Source organism: Sander vitreus, chromosome 12 (genome assembly GCF_031162955.1).
Source record: "Sander vitreus isolate 19-12246 chromosome 12, sanVit1, whole genome shotgun sequence".
NCBI lineage: Eukaryota > Metazoa > Chordata > Actinopteri > Perciformes > Percidae > Sander > Sander vitreus.
In genome coordinates this window covers 11,005,559-11,030,816 of record NC_135866.1, presented here as the reverse complement: position 1 = coordinate 11,030,816, position 25,258 = coordinate 11,005,559, and the positions used below count along the sequence as shown (strand labels likewise).

Genomic DNA, 25,258 nt, shown 5'->3' with positions numbered 1-25,258 from the left:
TATGTCTCATGCCTCTATAGCGCTCTACACCACAAAGTCTCCCCCATTTCTGAGAAAGCTCACTCCAACCCACCAGCTGTTTTTTTTTTTTTTCTAAGAATGCATATCACGCTCCTGCATATCCGTTAGAATGATGAATGATGTATTGAAGTTGTTATTGATTTCTTTATGCTGGAGTGACATATTATTTTTGATTTAGACTCTTACTAACTTTTCTTTTGCTGTCTGTCTGATTCCCTGGGAGAAGAGTGTAGCTGCCCTCCATCTCACTCTCTTCCTGTCTCTTTCTCTCTCTCTCTCTTTCACACGCACACACACAGGGATACACGCACATGTAGGAACACGCAAAGGTCCTAGTGCTTCACATGCAACACTTTCATCCATTATATCATAATCTTAGGTAAGGGGTGGGGATAATGGTAGTGAAAAGAAAACCGTCTCTCTCTCTTGATCTCTCTGAGGGCTGGCTGGGTTTGGAGAGAGAATGTCAAACCGAGCCCAGAAAAAGCCTCTCAAATGTTTCATGCTGTTTCATCACGGGGAAGACTCACGTGTTTATCCTCCCACAGTGCATGTGTGTGTGTGTGTGTGTGTGTGTGTGTGTGTGTGTGTGTGTGTGTATGTATGTGGCGTGTGTGTGCTCCCCAGCCCATGCAATGAGAGGCGTTTTACCAGAGACATGCTCACATGCACACAGACATGTTTACAGGACATCTTTGGGGATTTTGCATTGATTTACAGCTGATCCTTAACCATAGGTTATCATTCGCTGAATACCAATGGAAACAGAATCATTTAACATCATGCTGAAAACGATCAATTGGTTTACATTGATCGTTTTGTGTGATATATAATAGAAACACATGCAGAATAGGCTCATACATATATTCATACATGTATGCGCTCCCTCACTCCTGGCTCAAAGTGAGTTAAAGGGCAGTTTTCTAAGCTTTGCTGTTACATGTGTATGTTTCATGGTTCATGATAAGGACTGTGTGCTGTTGTTAACAATGTTCCTTGTAATGCTTGTCCACGTCATTTTCGTAAGCCCTAAATCATATTTACAGTATCCATGTGTCATTGTCTGGGTCTTCAGTGTACCATTTCTGTTTTGGGTTCATACTACTGTGTGCTGAAACCTGTTGCAGGTAATCCTTTGAGCCCCTTATGCTCTTTACGGCATGTGGCCACAGGGGTTTTAGAAAATAAAATGCGTGCTTATATATCTTAAGTATAAGCTATGAGGATAAGAATGCTGTGTATCAGCCAAAGCTGCAAGATATCTGCACAGTGCCTCCACAACTGCTCGCTGACCGAATTCAACGAGACAATGGTGAGATCACTTGCTCCCTTTTAGATGTGCACATTGTCCCAAATGAATAAAAAAAAAAAATCACACGCGCGCACCCACGTTCCCCTGCATAAACAGCCACCCAGAATTTAACCCTTTCCCTTTTTTTTTTACGTGGCCTATATTTTATATTGACAGCTTTTCTTTTCTGAAAATCCTCAGCATATCTTGTAGCCTGTACCCCCATCCGAGAATTCCTAATACGAACCTCAATCACGTATGATTGCGTTAAAAGAGTTGAAGAGAGAGAGAGAGAGAGAGAGAGAGAGAGAGAGAGAGAGAGAGAGAGAGAGAGAGAGAGACAGAGAGAGACACACACAGAGAGAGAGAGAGACACACACAGAGAGAGAGAGAGAGAGAGAGAGAGAGAGAGAGAGAGAGAGACACACACACAGAGAGAGAGAGAGAGATATACACACACAGAGAGAGAGAGTGAGAGAGAGAGAGAGAGAGAGAGAGAGAGACAGAGAGAGAGAGAGAGAGAGAGAGAGAGAGAGAGAGAGAGAGAGAGAGAGAGAGAGAGAGAGAGAGAGAGAGAGAGAGAGAGAGAGAGAGAGAGAGAGAGAGATGGACCGCGACCGTCCACTCTCGCTGTCGGCGATGTAACACATGTGACAACATCCATTCGGGGCACACTGGGAATAATGCTCTGGCTACTTTATTATTTGTGCGCTACAACTAATTGTTGCTTTTTGGACGAGAATCCCTCCCTGCATGCTTAAATTACATCTCTGCAGCATTCTTGCAGAGTAGCCTCTGCTGCCGATTCCATTTCTCCAGCTACATTTCGAGGTGCCGTCGACAGAACCGGAGACTGGGCTCTCTGGGCTCCTGCACAGCCTCCTGGACGGGCAGCGAACCGTCTCATTCATCGATGTGCATGGAGTGAATAATTAGGGGGGGAAGTTCGGATAAATACTCGCGTCTCGTGCCTGAATTTAGGTTGATGCGAATTATTAAAAGGCGTCTGGAAGCCAGCGGAGAGGCTGGTGTGCAGAAGAGGATTACTAAATCGTGCTCGTCAAACGCGGCGCTGTTCACCTGGAATACCTGAAGCTTTCCAATGACACCCAGCTGCGTCAACTTATCAACACTGTTGCATGTTTTCACTGCTGACATGTCGGCCCCTGTGGCCTAGCCCGTAGATTTATGTTTTATATCAGACCGGTCGCTGTTGATTCGAAGCCCTGAGTGTCAGAAAGTCGCGGCAGCTGAATTACGTTACTGTCCCCTCAAGAGGATCATGCTGCCTGAAGCGCAATGATGCCCGGGACTCGGAGGGTTTTCTGATCAGGATGACATTTGGTTGAATACACTCGTGGACGTCAAGAATCAACTCTCGTTTTTTTGTTTTGAGCCATAAGAAGCTGCACCAAGATCCGACCTCTGCCGAACTAGACTCTCGGTTTTCAGACTCGGTTCGGGGAGATGGCCGCAATCGCCAGCTCCCTGATCCGGCAGAAACGCCAGGCGAGGGAGTCGAACAGCGACCGGGTCTCTACTTCGAAACGTCGCCCCAGCCCCAGCAAAGACCCCCGCTCTATCTGCGAGAGGCATTTCTTGGGGGTCTTCAGCAAAGTCCGATTCTGCAGCGGCAAGAAAAGACCCGTTCGGCGGCGACCAGGTCAGTGCTGTAGATCCCCCCCACACTGATGTGTGTTACGTGTGCTTATGGAAGCGGTTTTCCACAGCCCCCCCCCTCCCACACACACACACACACACACACACACACACACACACACACACACACACACACACACACACACACACACACACACACACACACACACACACACTCCACCCGCCCCTCTTTGGAGCATTATACTGCAGTCAAACGCTCCAATCTGAACCGGAGGAGAAGGTAGATTTTCTCCGCGGTGCGAAAAATCCACCTGTTCCATTAGGTCTTCTTGTTGTCTGTCGATCCCCCGCACGACACCAACAGTCCCCCATATACCGAACAGCCGGATTATATAGGAAATATTCTTTATGCTGTGACGTTACCCCCTTTATTTATTGTGATACTGCTCGGATCTGAATAATCAATTACACTGGAACAAATGTAATGCTACTGTATCAGTCACAGCTGTTTTGTTCCAGCAGCTAGGCTGTATAATATATTTAAGCCTTCAATTTTAAATTTTTTGCAATTTGCACACTCCCTTCCCTCCAAAACACACATTCACACACACAACTTGGATACACTCAAGAAAGCTGCTTTACATCGCTTAATTCAATATTACTGCCGATCAGAGTAGGGGAGATACATTGCACCGCAGTGCACCAAGGCTCTTTTGAGATTAAATGTTTTAATGGTAAATGTTTATTGCAGAGCGTGAGCTTTACTGCAGTGAAGGGAGGTATAGCCTCAGTGATTAAGAGCTACTCCGGCTGTATTGATAGTCATAGGCTCCGTGCCTATTACACTCCCATGGTATAGCCTTCCTCTTTTTACCCCCCTGGCTTTTGTCCTGGTGCACAGATCACAAGCCGTCCCCAAATCCAGATAGTTGTGTCTGTGATGAACGACAGACAGGTCCACTCAGAGTCCTGCAGACCGACTGATGAGGAATGAGGCAGGAGGACAGACAGACATTATTTTTTAAGGCAGAAAGGGCGAACAACAGAGACAAACACCCAGACAGACAGACTACCCTTTCATCGGGCAGCCTAAATCAGACAAACAATCTCAGCACAAAAACTGCCACAAAATGCCTGAATAGAAACATAAGCAAGCAGACAGCTGGACATCAAGCCAGTCAGGCCTCCAGACATTGTTGGTCAGGTAGGTTATTGACATTGACACATACATGACCAGACAAAAAGCACAGACTGACAAACAGATGCTGCATTTTCTCTAATTGATCATCCTCATCTTTCCACTGATGCCTTGCCATATATTTGCATATAAACAGCCGATACACTGGAGAATTTATGAATTCTGCCTGTTTAAAAGACTGTTGTTTTTCCTTCTATTCCCCCCTTCATAAGATGCACCCTCGAAACCTCCACAGGTGTCCCATAAGGGCTGCAGGCTAGGTCAGTAGCTCAGCCTCCATCTGTGTGTGCTGTGTTTCTTCTCGTCTCCACCCCATCTCGCGCCCATGTCACCTCCCCCTCGGCCAGTGAGGGAGGGGAGGTGGGGAAAGGGTGGGTTGGGGAGGGACAGAGAGGGAGGGGCGGGGGGCTTCAACACCTGTCTGACAGCCGACGAACCTCTCCCTTGCTGATCTCTTCTGTTTTCTCTGTCATCCCTCCTTCTGTGTGGCTTTCTTGGATTTTTTAAGCTTAATTTATTACCTGTTTTTCCTTGTAGGTAAAGCTCTCCTATAGCCAGTCGTTTGTCGCTCATCTGTCTCTTTTCTATCTTTGTCTCTGCCTCTTCTCATTTTGTTTCTGCCTCATTCTCTTCGTCAGTCAGTGTCGGATCAGTCTTTAACCTCGCTACTTGTTCTGTGTCTGTAAATATGTGTCAAGTACTGCTGTGTAAGTGTAGTAGAGGTTCTTACCGTAGTGTATTTTGGTGTATATGGATATGTTGTGTTTCCCTCTGTCAAACACTGTATCAGAACAGGTGATCATTCACCATTTCATGGTCATGATGCCATTTGTCGACGTACCTAAATGTTTTTGTCCTTCTGTGTATTGGTATGAAGTAAATTTATTGATGTTTTAATGGCCCATGCACCCACACGCACATATAATGATTTGCTCTATGTTGCCTCTGAAAAACATTTTTCATGCACAAACATGTAAACTCTGCAGTTTGGCTTGAAGTCTGTTCATACCCACACACATAGCTAAATGATTGGAACTGATGAGCCGTCAGTCATTGCTTGGGCCCACACTGAGGCCTTAATTTACGGAAGTGTAGTTATCACATGTGATTTACTGATGTGTACCCAAACACACACACACACACACACACACACACACACACACACACACACACACACACACACACACACACACACACACACACACACACACACACACACACACAATGGATGATGAAGGGCCTGTCCCAGGAATTGATGGCCCCATCCCAGGGGTAGGTGAGTTGGGGACTGATGGTCAGGCTGATGTACAGGTGAGGTGAACCCACTCTAGTTGGGGGTCACCACTCCGCATAGTCTGTCTATGGGCTTTCTTCTCCACACACTTGTTTTCTGTCAAATATAAAGAGGGCATATGAACCAGTAATTATTGCAGTGAACAGCTTTCACGTAAAAACTTAACATCTGCTGTTACTGTTAAAGACAGATGTGGCTTTTTTTCTCTCCTGATACCAAGTTCGAAAATGTTTCGTTTTGCTAAATCATTTGGGGTTTTATGTACCCGACTGGAATGCACTGAATTGCATGACCTCCAAGTCTTGTTATGAGCTTGGGAGGACAGTCAGGCTCATTCATATTCCCGCATTGCAATCACATACATCATTTATCAGAACATGTTGTGAGCCCTGCAAAGCAAGCACTTTCAGTTACTGAATGTGTATTTAGCCACACAAGTGAAACTGAGCACCAATTCAATTGTGTTTCTTTTGTCAGGCTGAGAAAAGACAAAGAATTAATAACATCATTTCAATGGAGGTTGTCTCAAAATCTCTGCCATTGCAAAAACAAACACATTATGGTTCAGCTGTACCATTTCATTATTCACAGTAAACCCTAAGAAAAATATGAACAAATTAGTTACAAAAGCATACTTTCTATCTCTATCTGGTGAACAAACTTTACCTCTCCATCGTTTCCATGGCAAAAGCCACAACCCAAGTCTTGTTTATGCTAATGGAGTCATCTGACTCTGACAACTGCTTTTGCACAAAATTAAGACCTGCGGGACAGTAGACAGACTGCGGAGTCCGTACGTACATCTTTCCTCAGACTATTTATTTCCTGGCATTGCTTGAGGCAGAGAGTCTCTCTCTTCCCTGAGCTAATCCTCATTTCCACCTGCTCCCCTGAAGTGTGAGCTTCGAGCAGCTCCCTGGCCAGCTCCCAGATGTCATACCCTCAAAGTTAGAGGTGGATTCAGGGTTATTGCGATGGGTGGAAAAAACTCTTAGAAACTTTAGGTCAGTTTCCTTTAGGTTAAGAAAACCTGCTGGGATCATTTTTGGTGAACCTGTTGCCTGCAAAAATTCTAAATGTCTTTTATTGAATATCAGTGGTATCAACCCAAAAGTGCACAGTTGCTTCATACCAAATAAATAAACCATCGGCATGTCGGTGTACATTACAAAAGGGACTTTAAAAGGGTTTTCAAATGATGCAAAATCAGTATTTTGTCTGTACTAGATAGTGATATTATGAGAAAGTAAGAGCATTCTCATTGATTTTTTGTCATGGCGCACTCATTGTAAAAGCCTTTCCATCAAATAGCCGTTTGGGGATTATTTGGTACAACAGATAACTCATTACAAACTGCCCATCATAGTTGTGTTGATATTCAACAGCTGGTAAGAGTTAAATTAAAGGCTGAAGTGGTTCTAGTGCTGTAAGTTTAAGTTTTATTTTATTTTTTTAGCAGGCAACTCCGGAGGCTGTATTGTGCCAGATGAACAATAAGAATTTCTTAAAAAGGTTAATTAGAATTGAGTATTTAATTGATATATGTAAATAGATTCACTTCATAAAGTAATTAAATTAATTTTGGATTTGAAGTATGCAATTCAATTCATTCTAAAGGCTTTAATCTATCTGACATAAAAAAAAACACCAGTAAATGTTTTTAAATGCTTTAAGCAATTTCAGGGGTGAGGGTCTATAATTGTTCTGCTGGTACTCTCCATCTTCCACTGCCAACTTGTCTTTAATTAATTAAACAGCGTACATTTTATGTTTGTGAAACGTGTTTGTAGAACATTTTAAACTGCTTGATATGAAGAGCTGTGAGTGTGCAAACACTTTGGGTGTTTCTGTCACAGTTATAAGAATGTTGTTCTGACATATTCTTGGTGGGGATGGGGCTGCTGCTTGTCCGATGGTTTTTGTGTACGCGTGTGTATCTCGTGTGTGTGTGTGTGTGTGCGTGTTTCAGAGCCGCAGCTGAAAGGCATCGTGACACGGCTGTTCAGCCAGCAGGGCTTCTACCTGCAGATGCAGCCGGATGGAACCATCGACGGCAGCAAGGATGAGAACAGCGACAACAGTGAGTGGAGCATAACGGAAACTATAGCTTCCAGCATAAAACGTTAGATGGCGATGAGTCACTTGGTTATATAATGTATTAGCACATTTTATAAGCTGTGCTTTTATCATTTTGAATTCTTACATAAACGATGCTAAAGCCCTCCAAAATTAGTTTAAAATGCCCTTGTTGAAGTGGATTACCAACTTTCAATTTTAAAAGGAAAATATTCACCAAACAAGGCAAAAGCATTCTTTTCTGCATCTGGCTATGTAATAGTATATGCATGAGATATAAATGTAGACATAAAGTGTCAAAACCTATGCAAATGGTTTATGAATTATTATCCAGTTATCAAGTTATCGAGTATATTCAAATATTTATTCCTCAAGTAAAATTAATTCTAAAATCCATGTCCCTGTCCCTCTAAGTAAACCATTTCTGCTGTGTACACTGCATGATTGTTAAGTGCCAATCATGCAGTGTTTTACACAGCAGAATGATTCGGCTCTAAAGCGTGTGCGATTATCACAGCACAAATTCCTTCCTGGAAAAAACGATTGCCTGAAACAACTGTATCCCCACAGATTCACTTCTAGTCACAAAAATCCGTCCCTGAGCCACTTCTTTGCAATATTTCACCAGCAATCGACTTTCCCTAGTAGACTACCAGTGAATAAATAGTCTCTAGGGAATAGGCCCCTAAAGCTATCACACCCCCTTCCGCTCTCACAGGAACAGCAAAATGGAAAACCAGCAGATTCTTTAGAGAGTCTTCTTTATTAAAACATATAGGCTTTTATAACGGTTTCCTATGGGAAGCGAAGGATCAAGAAATAGATGTGTGTCAGCGGAGAGTGGTCAATTGTCAAAGTGATAATGACGACACTCCCAATCTGGAGTGAAGCCAGACAGGAAAGCAATCATGACAATTATTCTCTAAGACATCCTGCCACTCTTAAAGGAAGCCAGAGCCAAAGCTGCTGGACGGTAGCAGTCATGCGGTGAAAAGAACGTCTCTGCCCGTCACTCGTCGTTTTAGAGGAGATAGATCTTCAGTACGTATGGTGTATAGAAAGGGTCTTCAGAACAAAAAAGATTACTGCGCACAAAAAAAAAAAAAAAGGTTTTGGCTGTTTAGGGGTTTGTTGTATGTGAGGGTTTCCCCACCTCTAGGTAATCTTCTTGTTAAGCTGTGCTGCTGGCCCAGGGATGGAGGAATGCAGTGAATAATTCAGCCAGAGGAAACTAAAAATACCACCTTCCCCGTTTGTACCCAATGAATAATTCTCTATATGAGATGCCTCGGGCTCAGAGATGGTCCGAAGGAAGACACAAAAAGAGAGCAGGAGATGCAGTGAGAGGAATGTGATATGTTTTGAGTAAACAAGATGGAGACAGAAAGAATAAAGAAAAAAGTGATTTAGAGAGATAGAAATGAACAAAGAAGATTTGGTATTCAGGTCTTGCGCTGAACTATTGATTGCCCAGCTGGATTATTAGAATAATAGATTACCCCCACCCTTGAACCAACACCACCCTCTGACATGCAGCATCTTCAGCAGTGGCAGATGGAATCCAGTCATTTATTTTCTGGGGGAGGTTGAGTGAAACTGATGGGATTGAGGAGCATGATGGCGTCTGCCTACTAGGTGCGACCTGAACCCCAAGTGCGTTTCAATTCAATTTTGTTTTTTTTATTTGCTATATTTCTGTGCTGAGAGAAGGGCACAACTGAATAGCAAATAGATTTAGCTGGAGAAATGCATCAAAGATAAATGGAATTCTGCTTTAATAATATCATGATCAAGACTTGTTTGACCCAAAATATTCAGTAAATTGTGAGAACTAATAGAATAGATTACTGCAGTATGTAAAACTGCTTCAGCGGTGAGCATGACAGGCAGAGCTACAGTTAACTTACTGCAAGGGCTGTGAAACACCATTCAATTAATTAATGCCCAAATTTGAGCAGTTTTTAATTTAATTGTCATCAGTTGATTGCCTGCAGTAATTACCTGTGCACACTGCAGCTTAAGAAATATATTGCTGGCTATGAGACACCTGCCGTATCGTGTGGGACGTTCACACTCACATCTGCCTCTGATGACCCAGTCTCTAATTTCAAGCACTTTATGAACGTTGGCATGAAGGGGTGTCACCAAAATTTAAAATGACATGAATAAAGACAGTATATAAGAGCACAGACTGACACACCTGTACTGTATGTACAAGCTCTCCAATCTTTGGGTTTGCACTTCTCTCTGGATTTGGAGACATGCCCTTGGCACATGAAGTTTGGCTTTCCAGCAGGGTTTATTTCCTGCTGCGCCAGTATTCCTCACATCAAATGCACTTCCTTTAGTCTACCTGCAGGATTCGCTTGTAGTCGATTACTGCTCCACTGGAAGACTTGCCATTTCAAGGATTTCGCTTTATTGGGTAGTTTGAAGCCATTTTGCTTGGCCCTTTGACGATAGAAGATCCCTGGAAATCTCTTAACACTGTCCCTGCACCACCCCAGCCGCTCTCTTTTCTCTGCAAGAGATGGAAATTAAGTTATTAAGGAAGAGGAATCGCCTTCAGCATGGTCATCAGGTACTCAAACAGTAGTCATTTTGGAATCCATCAACCACTGGAGCTGCAAATAGAAAAGTCGGACATTTAGAAGGTAGCTGAATGCTGTCAGTTGTGTAATCCTTTGGCAGGCGAACGAGACCAAGGACGGCAGATTATAATTATAGCAAAATAGTATAAACTAGCGTGCCATATTTTATGCCTCTTTTCCTTGCACTTTTCAAGCCAAGCTATTACAGTAAGTCTTTTGACGGCCCTATTGCAAGTACTGGATGACTGCTGAGAAAAGGCTGGAGTAGGTTTTGATAGGTGCTCTGGGGTGAAACACTCCTGGGTTTTGGTGATACGTGACAGAACTGTGGACCGTGGCTCTGAGAGACACCGCCAGTCATCGGAGCGACAAAGGCAGCAGCCATGAAAGGCAAATGGATACAAGAGCGAGGGAACAGACAGAGGGGAAGGTGACTGTTATGACAGAAAAGAGATTGAGAAGGCTGAGAAAACAAAATTGAAGGTGCTAATGGACTCACATTCTGCCAGAGTACCCCCAAGCATCCAGCCCCTCAAGGGCATGCATAGCTGTAAGAGTGGCCAGTGTGTATCACCTGTACCAGTGGCCTCAGGGCAGAGTTAAAACCATTGGCAGGCACGTCAATATTTATTGAGTGAAATTGAATCTGCTTGGAGGACGGACCCTTGTTGGCAGGTCTCCTCTCGCCCCTGCCAGTTTTATCTGATAGTCCACATCGCCACCCGCAGAACAATCATCCCAACAATACAGTGTCCTCACACCTCCATCACACCAAAGCCCATGAAAGTCACAGGCTCAGATTCAATTGAACTTACCTTCATAGTTAACAGTAAGTCAAATAATATTAGACTTATTTACAGAATTATTTAAGTCTCCTCGATGATTGGCCAAAAATCCTTGAGACGAAATATGTGGTGTCATCTGCATGGTGTTATTCTACATTAAAGGCCCTGAAAAGAAATATTCTCAATCAGTTTTGGATATTTCACACAAGGAATTTCTGTCACTGCTTTAAAGTGGGCGGGGCTCATTTGGAAAAAGGTGATGTTACAAACTTCTGAGCACCAATCAGCATTCAGTAGCCTAATACAGTAATTGATCAAACCACATATACAAAAAACAAATTTTTAAATAAAATTCTAAGTGTTTTTTCTGAACTTTAACTTTCATTCAACTTTTCACTAATGCCAAATATTTCTGGTTGACCAGCAGTTACAAAGTCACATAAATATAAGTTAGTGTGGAAGTACTTTCACTGAGCAAAATCTGTTATTCTGTGCTACTTTCGTGTGTAATTTCACCCCTTTAGTTGTCTAAAAAACTATTAGTTTACCTACATTTTGAAGTAGCTTGTTGGTAGTTCAAATACATTCATATTTGCATAGTGATTAAAGTAGTTAAATGACTATTTTAGCCAGTTTTTGTTTTTGCCACATAAGGAAAGGAATGATTTTTTTTTAATAAGATTTTAATCTTTTTTGTACCAGAAACCTTTGGATTTTTGCTTTAATGTTAATGCTTTCCTGTCATAATGAGGTGTGTCAGTGTCTTCATTGTACATGTGCTGCGCTGTTCACTTGACTGCTGACAGGTAGCCAAACAACAGAGACAGAAGCTGTCGTGTAAAAGAGTAAAGTAAAAACTCAATTGTCATATTCTGTCCTTTGTGTCTCTCTTTTGTCTCTGCCTCTTTGTATCTGCCTGTCTCCCTCCCTCCCTCCCTCCCTCCCTCCATCTTTCTGTTCTGCAGCCCTGTTTAATCTTATTCCTGTGGGTCTAAGAGTGGTGGCCATCCAGGGAGTGAAGAGTGGCTTCTACATTGCCATGAATGGCGAGGGCATGCTCTACAGCTCGGTAAGATACAACCCCTTGCACCAGACGTGTTGTTAGGTTGTGCACGTGTGTGCGTTACCAGCATGCATATTTAATCATTCACACACGTTGTGTTTTGTTCTGTTTCTTGTCTTCTTTATTATCCCACTGCAGCAAAGATTCTTCCAAACCCTTTCATCTCCGCTCTATTTGAGATCTCAAGTGTGCCTTTGTGTTGCTGTGCAGCACCTTTCCCCATCCCCCTCTTTGTTGTTGAAGCAGCACACCGCATATGTTTTACAAGTTCAGTGCTCAGCCCTTTATGAAATTGACTCTTCTTCCTTTACTGGCTAGCCTACAAACGGAGTCTCGTCATGTAGCAGCTACATACAGAAATTCCCTTGAATTGCATTGCACTTTTGATGTGGATGGTGTTGCTTTGTTGAACTTTTTCATCCTGATTTCGGTTCAGGATTATTGCTGTCATGAAAGGATACTACACTGAAGGGCTGCATAATTAATTAAATATTAATTGGGATCACAATTTGGCTTCCCACAATCAAAGGGACATGATCGACTGCGATATTGACGTTAAAAATGCATACTCCTCTGCTCATAGAAAACTCTGCCTCATATCAAATCAAGCAAATCTAAACTAACAGCATGACTGGGGAAGGACTCATCCAGCCAGTGCAGCGCCAGCAGTGGCATTACGCACGTTAGGCTGTTCGTTCTGTTTACCTTCATTAAATCGCCTGAAAATGATACCAGGCTGCTAACCAGTACAGTAGAGAGTGACACAGTACAGTGTAGACATCTACACACAACAGACTGCTCAGTTAAAACTCGACTCAGCCAGACATTGTTCCGTTCAAAGCTGAGATGGACGGCATAGCGCTGCAGTGTTTGTGTTTGTGCAGTGTTTACACTGTACAAATTAGCCTAGTGGCTATCAGACTTCTGCTCAAAGCTTGATCCCAACAAAACACCACGGTTTGAAGGTTTTCAGCTTTACATTGTTGAAACAGAGCAGCTCATATTGGTACCGGCAGCAACAAGTTAGTAAACTGCAGACGTCATTGCACCCGCAAAAGTAAATGACAGCAAAACGTAGTAAAGACTGAGCTGCAATGGAAACTCTAAGCTGCAACACCTATTTTTTGGTTTCAAATAGGGTGACCAGACGTCCCCAGTTTCCGGGGACAGTCCCCGGTTTCGGTGACCTGTCCCCGGCTGGAGCTGTCCCCGGAAATGTCCCCGGTTTTCACTGTGACTGACTGAAATTGGAATGAAAGAAAGAAAACATTGACCAAACATATAGTTGCGCTGACTCGCGCACCCTACACGTGCAAACTCAAGCCAGAGCAAGCGCTGCTCAGAGCTCAGATATGTTCTAGAATGTCCATATTTTACGACGCTAAAATTACTGTTTATTTACATGGAGTCTGGTGGGTTTAGCGAACGCAATTTTGCAGACTTTTTATCTTTAAAAAAAGGATCTTACTCTTTAACAGAAAGGTCGACCTCCTTAGAAATCCTTTCCATAATGTTGTCAGACACTTAGAATGTTAATCTGAGCCTGTCAGTGGCAAAACAAGCACTTTTATGAACGTAAAAACAAGCTGGACAATTGACGTCCTATTAACTTACATTGTAGCTTGTTTCACCGTTGCCGACTGCAGCGATCTCGTTTAATACTGGACCAATGTCAAAGGAAAATATTTCCTCAATAGTTTTAACTGTATCCGATACTCAATGAGCTGTTGCAGAAACAAGCCCAGCGTGAAGCAATAAAGCAAAAGCTATCAGATAAATGTAGTGCAGTAAACATGACAACATTTCCCTCTGAGGTGTAGTGGAGTACAAGTATGAAGTAGCAGCAGGAGCAATTCTAGGATCAGACCTTTGGGGGGGCTCAGCCCCTAATGAGAACGTGACACGGATACAGTGCATGCAAAAGTGTTAATCTGCGCCATGAAATTACCAACTTCTTCACAACCGCACACCTGCTCTCCCTCTGACTCAGCCAAAGGCGTGAGTCTGGCACAACCACCTCAACCGGAATCTAAGCTTTCCAATGATATTAGTGCCAGGTTTGCGAGAAAATTAACATTGAACTTACATGAAATGATATCATATTTGCATTCTGCATAAATCTCTGCACACCATTACTCTCTGTGAAATATTTCACAAACTCTTCACTCAACACATGCATCAGTACAACAAGCGGTTCCCGGGTAATCTGGTTTTGAAATTGCAACAAAATTTCTACATGGTCTCCAGCTTTGGGCCAAAATTATAATGTATTCTCATGTCAACTATTTATGTCAGCACAGACATTTTTGTAAATTGCTTAGCCAGTGTATCCCACCATAATGTTTATTATATTGCCAGATTCCAGACAATCCCACTTACTTATATATATCCCACTTACAAATGTGAATAAATATTTATACTGGTATACTTCCTAGTGACATTAATGCAAAAATATGAAGAAAAAACTATTCAACCTGTGTGTGCATGGTTAAAATTCTGAAGAGCAAAATAGTTCAGGCTACAGCACAAATATTTCTGTCTATTTCAGTCTAACCTCTGAATTTCTTTTCAAAGTGCACCAGATTGATGCATTTAAACATTAAAATAGACTAAATGTTCTTACAGGGGAGCATGCCCATGGACCCCCCTAGGGGGGCTTGTGCCCCAGTGCAGCTCTAGTTCTTGTGACGTCCCTGGGGCAGTGTCCCCGTTTTAAGTTTTACAAAGATAACATTACCTTTTTTGGAGGTATTTATGCTTCTGAGCCAAAAATGTCCCCGGATTTTGTCTCAGAAATCTGGTCACCTTAGTTTAAAAGGCATTCATTTTTAAGGATTTTGTTAATCCTGTTAATATCCAAAATCTCCCCAATATCTCAAAATTGCACTGTGCAGTGCTCTGTTTCATTTCATTTTTTCAGGTATTATATATTAGCCAAAAATAATGCATGATTATAAAAGTCATACACTTGATTGAAAAAACAAACAAACAGAGTTACCTCACCACATAGGCAGTAAAACTCCTTTGGGTTGAAAAAACTAATTTCAATACTCAGTGGGGGAGTAAATATTGTGAAGATGGATAGTTTATTTGTAGTGTAGGATATGAGAAGCATATAGGCAAGTGTGGGTAGCTGATGCCCAGGCGGGGGTGGATCCAGTCACAGATGTCAGCTGGAGAAAACTGAAAGCTCAAGTCATAGCTGTTGCATTAAGGATGAAGACATGATTCTGGAGCACGTTTGTGGGAAAAGGGGTGGAGGCAGGCAGCGGTATAGAGACAGGAAGATATCCCTAGTTGGCAAGGTTATACAACCGCCAGTCTCATGGTTCCCAATCCAGTTGAAGACAGAAGAAAGAAGAGGATGGGGGGGGGGGGCTGCATTACCCACAAACCTCTGCTGAGGTTTGACATTGTGGTGGCTGTCTGATCGCCAGACAGCTATGATGAACGACTGTAATTCACAAACTGCCCATCAAACTTTTTCCTTTTTCAAAATACTCATAAAATCCGTGAAGGACACAGTGAAGCCAGTGTCTGCTATATTGCAACTTATATTTATTGATAAGGGAGCTGATTTACTGCGAGAAAGATCCAGGAGAACATGAAATAGACCAGATAAATGGTGTACATGCTGCATTTAAAAAAAAAGAAAAAAAGTCTAGTAAATTCAGAGCCATTATTTTAGCCGAGCGGGCATTCTCGCTCAGTACAACTTGAGCACAAATAAGCACTCACAAGTTCAGAGAAGGATGTACAATAAATGCGCAGGCTGTTATGACTCACCCAGGAAGACAGATTCATTCATAACCAAAGGCTCATGAACAAGTTCACAAATCAAAGCCCTACTATGAGGCTTATAATAACCCTCCACCCACCTATCTACATCTAATTAAAGTTTATTTCAGCCCAGACAGCAATCCCCCCGCCCCCGCCCCCTCTAAACACACACACACACACCCTTGACGAAATCATCATTTGCATCAGATTACATGATTATTATTAATTACAAGTGATTCAGGACCTCAGTGTCAAACTGCAGCTTTCAGCACGACAAACATGACTCTGTGTATCATTTGAATCACTATTTTGAACGGAGGAACATATTTTTGACCTTTCTATCACAGGGAGAAAGGGATGTTTGACAAAAGGCAAAACATTTGTTGCAGTAACAGTAGAAAGGCCATTTTAATTTAAACAATGCAGTGATTGAACTTTCTTGCCATATGGAGGAGGTTCAGTTTCTCAGATGTGAAGCATGGGAAATTAGCATGCACGAATGCGGGCGGTGGGCTGGATCACAGGTAGGCTTAGAAGCCTTGAAGAGCCACAGAGTGCTCATAAAGAGGCTGAATTAACATGCAAAGCTCAAATAGCTTGTTTCTCTCTCTCTAACTCCCATTTGCCAATTTAATTTAGCAATAGAGATTGTGTTTTTTAAGGGGCACATTTCTGTTCTTTATTCACACTTTCATAAGAGCTCTTGGTGGTGCAATCACAGCTATAAAATAAGTCCTTCACTTTCATCTTCTCATACTTACTTACATATTTAATTTTACTATTATTTGCCCAGGCCTTTATCTTTTTCCCCCATTTTCCTCACTTATTCGCTCTTCTTTATTCGTCTCCATTACACTCTTTCGCCTCTCCAAACTATAAACTTTAACACTGCTTGTTTTTTGTCGTCTTGTTTTGTCTTCCTAACATCTGAGAGTCGAGATACACGGCTCTCTCTCCATCTGCCCCCCCCAGGAGATCATTAGTGAGGGATATCCTCCTACCCGTCTAACACGCCCTTGTTTTTCTTCTTCTCTCCCTGCTGCTTTGCACTGTCTTGTTAGTGAGCGATTGCGACAAGCTCTGTCTTCTGTATGAGATGACTGAGAGGTCGTCGTGTTGCAACTTTGAGAAGCCTTAGTCTCAGTCTTTCATCTAGGTTTTCAGGTATCTAGCCAGTCGGTTTGCCGTTACTGTTAATCAATTAAGTGGTTACGTACATGTTGGTGGAAGCTGATGTAGCCATGGGTGAGCAGGGTGATAATGCTTGTGTGGAGTATTTAGCGATGAAGTGCGTGGGGGCTAAGCATCTACAATAAAGAGCTCCCTTCTATTATTTATAACACTTCTCAATATGACCTAGTTTACTGCACAGCAGTAACCACTGTTCTCTCTCTGTGCTATCCATCTCAGACTTATTTCACAAATAGACATATAATCTGTCGATAGCCGCACACACACACACACACACACACACACACACACACACACACACAACACACACACACACACACACACACACACACACACACACACACACACACACACACACACACACACACAGTCAACTCACACACAATCAACACACACACACGCACAAACGCACAAACGCATGCACGCATGCACGCACGCGTCTTGACCTTTTTCTGTCTTGAACAAAAATGGTTAGAAGGCGTTAGAAGCGTTAAATTTAAAGTCTGTGTGTATTTGGAGTGCATTAGGGCTGCAACTAATTATTAGTTTCATTATCGATTCATCTTTTAATTTATTTTTTTCAGTTTGCTACGATAAAAATGCCCATTTCCAAAGCCCAAACGGACATCTTCAGATTGTATTTGAGACACTGGTAATAACTAATGTTTGGTATTTTTGGCTATTTGCTTGATAAAAGACCTCAACAACTAATTAATTATCAAAATTTGGGGGGTTCATTTTCTGTAAATCTAGTGCACATGCACATTATAAAGTTGCATGCATGTGTTTATGGTGCTAAGTAATGACTGGTAAATAATAACAGTGCCCTCAGGAGGTAAAGAAAGAGAGAAAAAGGAAAGTAAAGAGGAACAGGATAGACAATCGGCATTAGTATGTTTGCAATTTGATTTAAGCCATTAACCATCAATGTTCTTTTCCGAAGGAAGTTAAAGGGACGACAGGACAGGTTTGAAAGTGATTGACTTTCAAAGTGAGAAAGAGAAAAAGAGCAACAGGGACAGAAACAGTGAGAAAGAGTTTTTCAGTTAAAGTAAAGTCTAGACAATGCCCGACCTGAATCTCTCCCATAATAATAATGAGCTCCCTGGGAGTTCAATGGCAGACCTGGGATTCTCACTGAGGCCAAATCTCGCAGATACACAAGTGGCTCAGGCCCATATTTAAATGCCGATCCCCCCACCCCATATCCTCCGCATCTTTACCAGAATCAAAGGATGCCTGTTGGCCACAGCAGGGCTCCTTAATGCAGAGCCAGAGAGCTCAGATGGAGCCAGTTATCTGATTTGGATTCAGGATGCGTTCATCCCAGTTCTGTTGCCAGCCCTGTTTCATATCCATTACATCTTGCTCTCTTTTTGTTTCATTTTACACTTCCTGCACCCCCCCCACCTTCCACAAGCTCCCAACACTCAAACACAAGTATCACCTCGCTCGTATCTGTTTGAACGTACTGCATCATCTGGGATTTTAGCTGTTAGCTCCAGACTTAAGTCTATTGTGAATTGAGTGTCTTTTGTGAATTTTTATATATACATTTTTATATTATCTGTCTATTCCCTGTTGTATGTTTAATGTTATTGGGCCTACTCCAAAAATCTTTGAGTAGCTTATTTGGGGTTCCCCATTTTGCGCAACCTACACGTTGTACCTACTGAAATTGTGTCTTAAAGTGCTCATATTATGCTCATTTTCAGTTTCATAATTGTATTTAGAGGTTTTACCAGAATAGGTTTACATGGTTTAATGTTCAACACTCCTGTTTTCACCCTGTGTGTTGAGCTCTCTGTTTTAGCTACAGAGTGAGACATCTCACTTCTGTTCACTTCTATTCCATGTTTGTTGGGAGTCGCACATGCGCAGTAGCTAGGTAAGGACTGCTAGCTAATCAGAAGCAGAGTATGAGGGCGTGCCACGCTAGCAGCTAGGCGAGCATTATAACGTGTGTTACAAAGTGACGCACGTTCGTCACGGAAGTAAAGGCTGGACTACAACAGAGCTGTTTGGAGCAGTTTGTGAACAGTGTTTCTGTTGGGCTTTTTCACTTTGTAAACCTATAACATGCACAAAAAAGATAAATAACATGATAAAGGAAAGGGAAAAAGCCAAAAAGCATGATATGAGCACTTTAATGATATGATGACGTGCAAATAAACTGAAACTGACATCCGCAAATCCAGAGAAACAGATCCATCCACAGTGTTTCTCTCCGACAGTTCTAGTTAATGTTGCTGAGACCTAATGAATGTCTTAAAGCAACACTAGGTAACCTTTCCCGCTTCAGTCACCCTACAGGTTGCTGTAAATACTTCATCTTCATAAAATTGTAAAGCCAATTTTTTTAAATATTCGGAAATGCATGGTTTACATCCATGTTTACATTGGCTTTGATAATTCTTGTTCTCCAGATTTTGTCACTGTATATCCCCAATTTTATCGACATGGTCATTTGTTGAACGGAATCACATCATTTGATTTGATGAACAGGTCTAGCAAGCAAATGATGTTAAGATTTCTCTTAAGGTGTTAGCCTCTCTTCTCGCCATCCTGTTTCAGCTGTTCGTCTCTTCTTCTTCGTATTTCATGACTTGCATTAACTTCTAATTTGCATTTCTGCTCTGTGCATTCAGCACACCTGCCAATTACATCACCCAGTGGTGGAAGAAGTACTCAGATATTTTACTTACGTAAAAGTATCAATACCACAGTGTAGAAATACTTTGCTACAAGGTAAAGTCATGCATTCAAAATATTGGTACTCATTATGCAGAGTGGCCCATTTCAGAATAATTGATGCATTATTGAATTATAATTATTGATGCATTAATATATTGTATTGTTGTAGCTGTTAAGATGGAGCTACATTTTTACTACTAACTATAGGTCTCAAATAAGTAGTGGAGTAAAAAGTACAATACAATATACCTATTGAAATGTAGTGAAGTATAGGCGTAAGTAACCTACAAAGTGGCATAAAATGCAAAGACACAAGTACCTCAAAATTGTAATTACGTAAGTACTTTCCACCACTGAGATCACCTACATGCTTGTGTGTGCTTGTAAAGGAGGAGATGCAACCAGTAGAAATGGTTATAAATTCAGCTGGCAATCTTTGGTAAAATTGATGTAAATTGTTGTGTGCTAAAACATTTTCATTCTGTCACGGCTTTTATGGGGTTTGTTCACGGGGTCTCAGGTGGACCTCTGTTTGTTTATCATCAGCTCGCTAATGGTGGCAAGTGAGCCGTCTTACATGACCCAGTTTAACTAACAAGTCCTTCGCCTTTCTCCTTCAGATCACCACAGAATATAAATAAGTGTCCTTGTAAATGGTTTACTATCAATAAGCACGGCCTGTTAGCGCTGAAATGTGGCACGTCTTTTTTTAAATTATTTTCCTTGTTTTGCCGCGGTAACAACTTTGGTTGATTATGTATTCCTGGCAGAGGAGGACAGCGCAAACCTGTTGGCGTGCATTTTAAATGTGCGACAGCATGCGTGCCGCATTGAGTATATGTGCGCATGTGGCCATTTGCCAGTGTGCTTTTCCTTCCCTGTGTGGTTCTTTGGTTCACGCATGTCCATTAAGGAGATCCCATTAATCACAAGATTCTCCGACCCGTCTCTTCACCTCATATTTCCACTTAGTCATCCACAAACAAGGTGCTCTGTCAAATACTTCAAAGTCACTTACATTCCACCCCTATCATTCCCAAGCCACAGCCAGGGTGCTTTCTAAACTGCTCCTAGCCTTTTCATAGACAGTAACAGAGTGCTGTCCTTGTGGATGAATTGAAGGGCAATTCTACTGTGTGTCAGCAAAGCAAAGTGGCTGATTGTGAAGGGTAGGATAGTAGAGCGCACTGATGTGTTTGTGTGGGTGGGTGGTTGTGTATGCATGTGTGTGTGTTTGGCCTGATTCTGGCTCCAAACAGATGAAGAAGGGACAAACCCTGCTGGTGTGTAATGCATCATTGTCTGCCCCCTACCCACTCAAACACATATGTTCACAGATAAACACACACACGCAGCCAGACAGGCACGATGTGACCCCCAGTGCCCCAACACCGACAGAGACGTCTGCTGTTTGACAGTGTGTCCGCAGGCCCAGATAAAGTCAGCCGCCAGCCCTCCACAGAGCTTGTCCTGCCTCCTGCTGACCAGCTAGACATTTCCACACAGACGACCTCACCTTCCCAGATTCCTTTGCACGACCTGCTATGCACTGCTGTGTCTTATAAATGAGCGGTCACACACAGTGTGACTCAATTAGCTAAACTGTGGAGCCATGCAAGCAAAGATACAGATACGCATACTCTTAACAGCAATGATTTTGATTGGGATAAGGAGTTTAAAGCTGCACTAATCATTATTTTTACATGAATTGGTCAAAATATGTATAATGGAAATTGCTTGCAGTGAAAAACCCACAGAATTACCACCTGACTGCCATTTCCCTCAACTCCACTGAGCTTTTTTTGCATCTTTCAACTCATTTTTGTGGTATTAGGGCCCACAACTGTGTTAATTCACCCTCAAAGTACTCTTCAACCCTGTTTCCAGTTGTAGAAGGCAGCTGTTTTTCAGTGAAAAAGCTCTGATAAACCGACTGTACACTACCTGCCCAGCACCAGACACCAAACAGCAGACAAAGTTAGCGGTTAGTTTGCCATAACAACTGTATAAGGTGGTAATATGTCAATGTTTTGTCTACAGCTCCCATGTGGCCTAAGAAATCAATGCGTTAAACATGTCATACATAATCAAACTCACTACGAACAGTTTTCATAGGTACCTTTTCCTCAAAAGAAAACATCCACAGCAATAACTGCATTTTTTTTTCTGGACAAAGCATCACAAGCAAAATTCTGTTCACCTCAAAATATATTAAGAGTGGACTAATATTTCAAAACCTGGGTAAATAGCATCAAAAACTGCAAAAGGTAACTGAGAATTTCTTTTTGTAATTTACACACACACACACACACACACACACACACACACACACACACACACACACACACACACACACACACACACAGCCAGCTGTTCCACAGCATCCTCATCTATTTTTGACACGTCTGACTTCCCCGCCCTTCAAACTGACTGCCGTTAAGTTTTTAATTTAGCCTCTTGCCACGAGGAAGCATTCAGATGAGTAGCTTCCACCATCCACCTTGTCAGCACACCTTAATCAGCTCACCTGCTTTAATAAGTATAGATTTAGTTTGAAAAAGTAAAGACACAGATTTTCCTGCCTATTTAAAAAAGGTCAGTGGCACCATTATCTTCATTAAATTCACAAATTAATGTATCTTAGATTTGTTAGGGGTTAGACGGTCAGGAGCATCGTTTCCATCTCCTCATGGCAATAATTTGGCACCGCACTCAGTCCCGACAGTGTACCAAATATGTGGCTCGTTCGTATGTGTCATTCCTCTCCACCTCCTGTGTGTCCCCTTGACTTTCTCCTTCACTTGCTGCTTTGATAATTAAGCAGAGAGAGATAGCAATCTTCCATTGTTCACCATTATTCTAATAGACTATCATTACTTAGATTCCAAAGATGTGTGTAGCCCGCATCTTACCCCTAAATCTTCTATTTGGTATAACAAAAAAATATTAATTGGCAAAAAATCTATTATGTGGGAGAAATGGGCAAAAGCTGGAATGAACTTGCTTTGTGACTTGCTTAGCGAAAATGGATTGAGGTCATTTGATGAAATTAAGCAAGAATATAACCTTACAAAAGAGGACTTTTGGAAATTCCTTTAAATTGGGCACTGCATTAAAGCTACTCGGGGGAAGAACCCTGACCCCGTGACCAGGATTCAGGAGTTAGTCCAGGTAACTAAATATAAAAAATGTGGAGCCTCTAAATTTCATGAGATTTTCAGGGAGGCTCGTCCACCCCACATGGAGGGGTTGAGACTGTGCTGGGAGAAAGATGTGGGCGAACAGATCTCAGCTGATAGATGGATGAAGTTGGTTGCGTCCTGGCATAACTGTTCTCGTGAAGCACAGTCTCAGCTTATTCAGTACCAATTACTTAACAGAAACAACTGGCCCCCCAGTAAAATGGCCAAACTAAAACTTAAGGACAGTAACACGTGTTGGAGGTGTGAGAAGGAAGTGGGTACTCTGATACACATGTTGTATTCTTGTGAAAAAAATGCAAATTTGTGGGATAGGGTGGTTACCTTCTTGAATGATCTATTCGGATTACAACTCACCAAGACCCCAGCTCTGTGTATTCTGGGTCTGCTGCCAGACAATAACACTGACCGGAAGACAAAGACTATGGATACGTCTGGCTACTACAACAGGATGTAGACTAATTCTGAGGCACTGGAAGTCATCTACTCTGTGCTGTTTTAGGGAATGGACTGAACAAATGACAAGAATGGCTACGTATGAGCGAGTCACTTACAGAGTAATGGGGAGAGAGGATATCTTTAATCAAGTCTGGGGCTCCTTCCTGATGGCAATAGAGGGGTTGTCTGTCTGAATATAAGGCACCTGTTCTGATCCAATCCAATATAGCGTTTGACTGGTAGAATAATGTAATGCAATGTAAGGCACATGGTGTTTTTTTTCTTTTTTTTTCTTCTTTCTGTATTCTTAAAACGGGACAGTGGATGATATAGATGTCTTGTCGGTTGTGATGGTGACATAGGTTGTACTGTCTGTCAAAAATATTAATAAAAAAGATTCCAAAGATGTGTGTGTGTGTGTGTGTGTGTGTGTGTGTGTGTGTATGCTGTGTACAGTATGTTTACTGACCTTGGCAGTGTACACATGCTAGTGATGAGAGCCAATATTGGCAGAGTGAAACAGACACAGCTTTCTTTTTTTCTGAAATGAGACTTCATTAAAATCATCCGTCTGTGCCTGCTGGTTATGTCTGCATGTGATATTTATGTGGATACAAAAAATTATTTTGTGTGTGCATGCATTGATTCATATGTACATACTGTTTGCATTCCTAAATGCAGGAGCCCACATGCACACACTGTATATATAGCCTTCAGTCTCTTTAATTTTGCAGGAGATGTTCACACCAGAGTGCAAGTTCAAGGAGTCTGTTTTCGAGAACTACTACGTGATCTACTCGTCCACTGTGTACCGGCAGCAGGAGTCGGGCCGGGCCTGGTTCCTTGGCCTCACCAAGGAGGGACAAGTCATGAAGGGCAACCGGGTCAAGAAGACTAAGCCTTCGTCACACTTTGTGCCCAGGCCCATCGAAGGTATGAGAAAACTTGTTGTTTGGAACAGCTTTGAAGTGATCTTTTTAATGTTTGGTTTGTTCCTTTGTGTGGTTATGCATGTACATCCAATTTACTTTAATTACTCTGGAAAGTGTTCCAAAAAATTTCAGATTTCCTACTCCTTACATGACAATGTGGTATGAAAACTTATTTGGTGGTGGTATTTAATCCATAGCAATAAACATTTTGTAGTGCTTGCAATGATTTTAAAAACTATACGCATCCTAAGGCACACGATATTTGGAATATGTCAAATGTAAAGCATTGTTTTCATCAAACCAACCCCAGAAAACAATCAAGAAAAATACTTAAAAATGGTTTAATTCTTGAATTTAAACTGTTTAGGTTAAAGAGATGACGATCTAGTTTCAAATATTATATTTTAACAAATTATCTTGCAATGACACTTATGTGCATTTACTTTGATCTTTTATTGTCTTGTTAAGTTCCATTATTTAAATTAGTGGAACAGTGGTTGCTCTGAAGTTAAACAAATAAACAATAAACTATTTATGCTTTTGGGTTGGCAGTAATCACGGTAATAACGGTCAGACTCAAAAAGAAGACACTCATTCATTTTGAATGAGTGTATTTTTGAATATCACCTCTAACATGTTTCTAGTGAGAGCAGTGTTTAATAGATATCATGAAAACTTGCCAAGCAATGTGATTAAAAAAAAGTGCTTACACAGCCCTGATTCCCTGCCTGGTAGACTTGTCCCTCCAGCCTCACACCTGACCTTGTCTCTGTCTGCACATCCATCTCTTCAATCTGCTCTCCATTGTCCCCTTTCTGAGCTCCTCCTCTCTTTGGCCTGTCGTCTCCTCTCCTTCCATCTCCTTTCCTCTCTTTACATCTCCACCACAGTTTGTATGTACAGGGAGCCGTCAATGCATGAGATAGAGGACAAGCACCGCTCCAGGAAGAGCTCAGGGACTCCCACCATGAACGGAGGGAAAGCTGTCAATCAGGACTCCACATAGCAGCAGGGGGAGGGGCTTCCAGCAGGGGGGAGTGATCTCATCCTGACTCAAGGGGAGGGGCCATAGGAAAACTCATGA

General features: G+C 42.1%; 1 protein-coding gene across 1 annotated transcript; it reads left to right on the top strand.

The window, feature by feature from the left end:
- Positions 1-1,920: 1,920 nt before the first annotated feature.
- Positions 1,921-25,180, top strand: fgf12a (fibroblast growth factor 12a). Its single transcript, XM_078263752.1, has 5 exons — positions 1,921-2,975; positions 7,394-7,504; positions 11,842-11,945; positions 23,977-24,175; positions 25,065-25,180. The coding sequence occupies exons 1-5, from the start codon at positions 2,780-2,782 to the stop codon at positions 25,178-25,180; spliced, it is 726 nt and encodes a 241-aa protein (XP_078119878.1). The 5' UTR covers positions 1,921-2,779.
- The last annotated feature ends 78 nt before the right edge of the window (positions 25,181-25,258 follow it).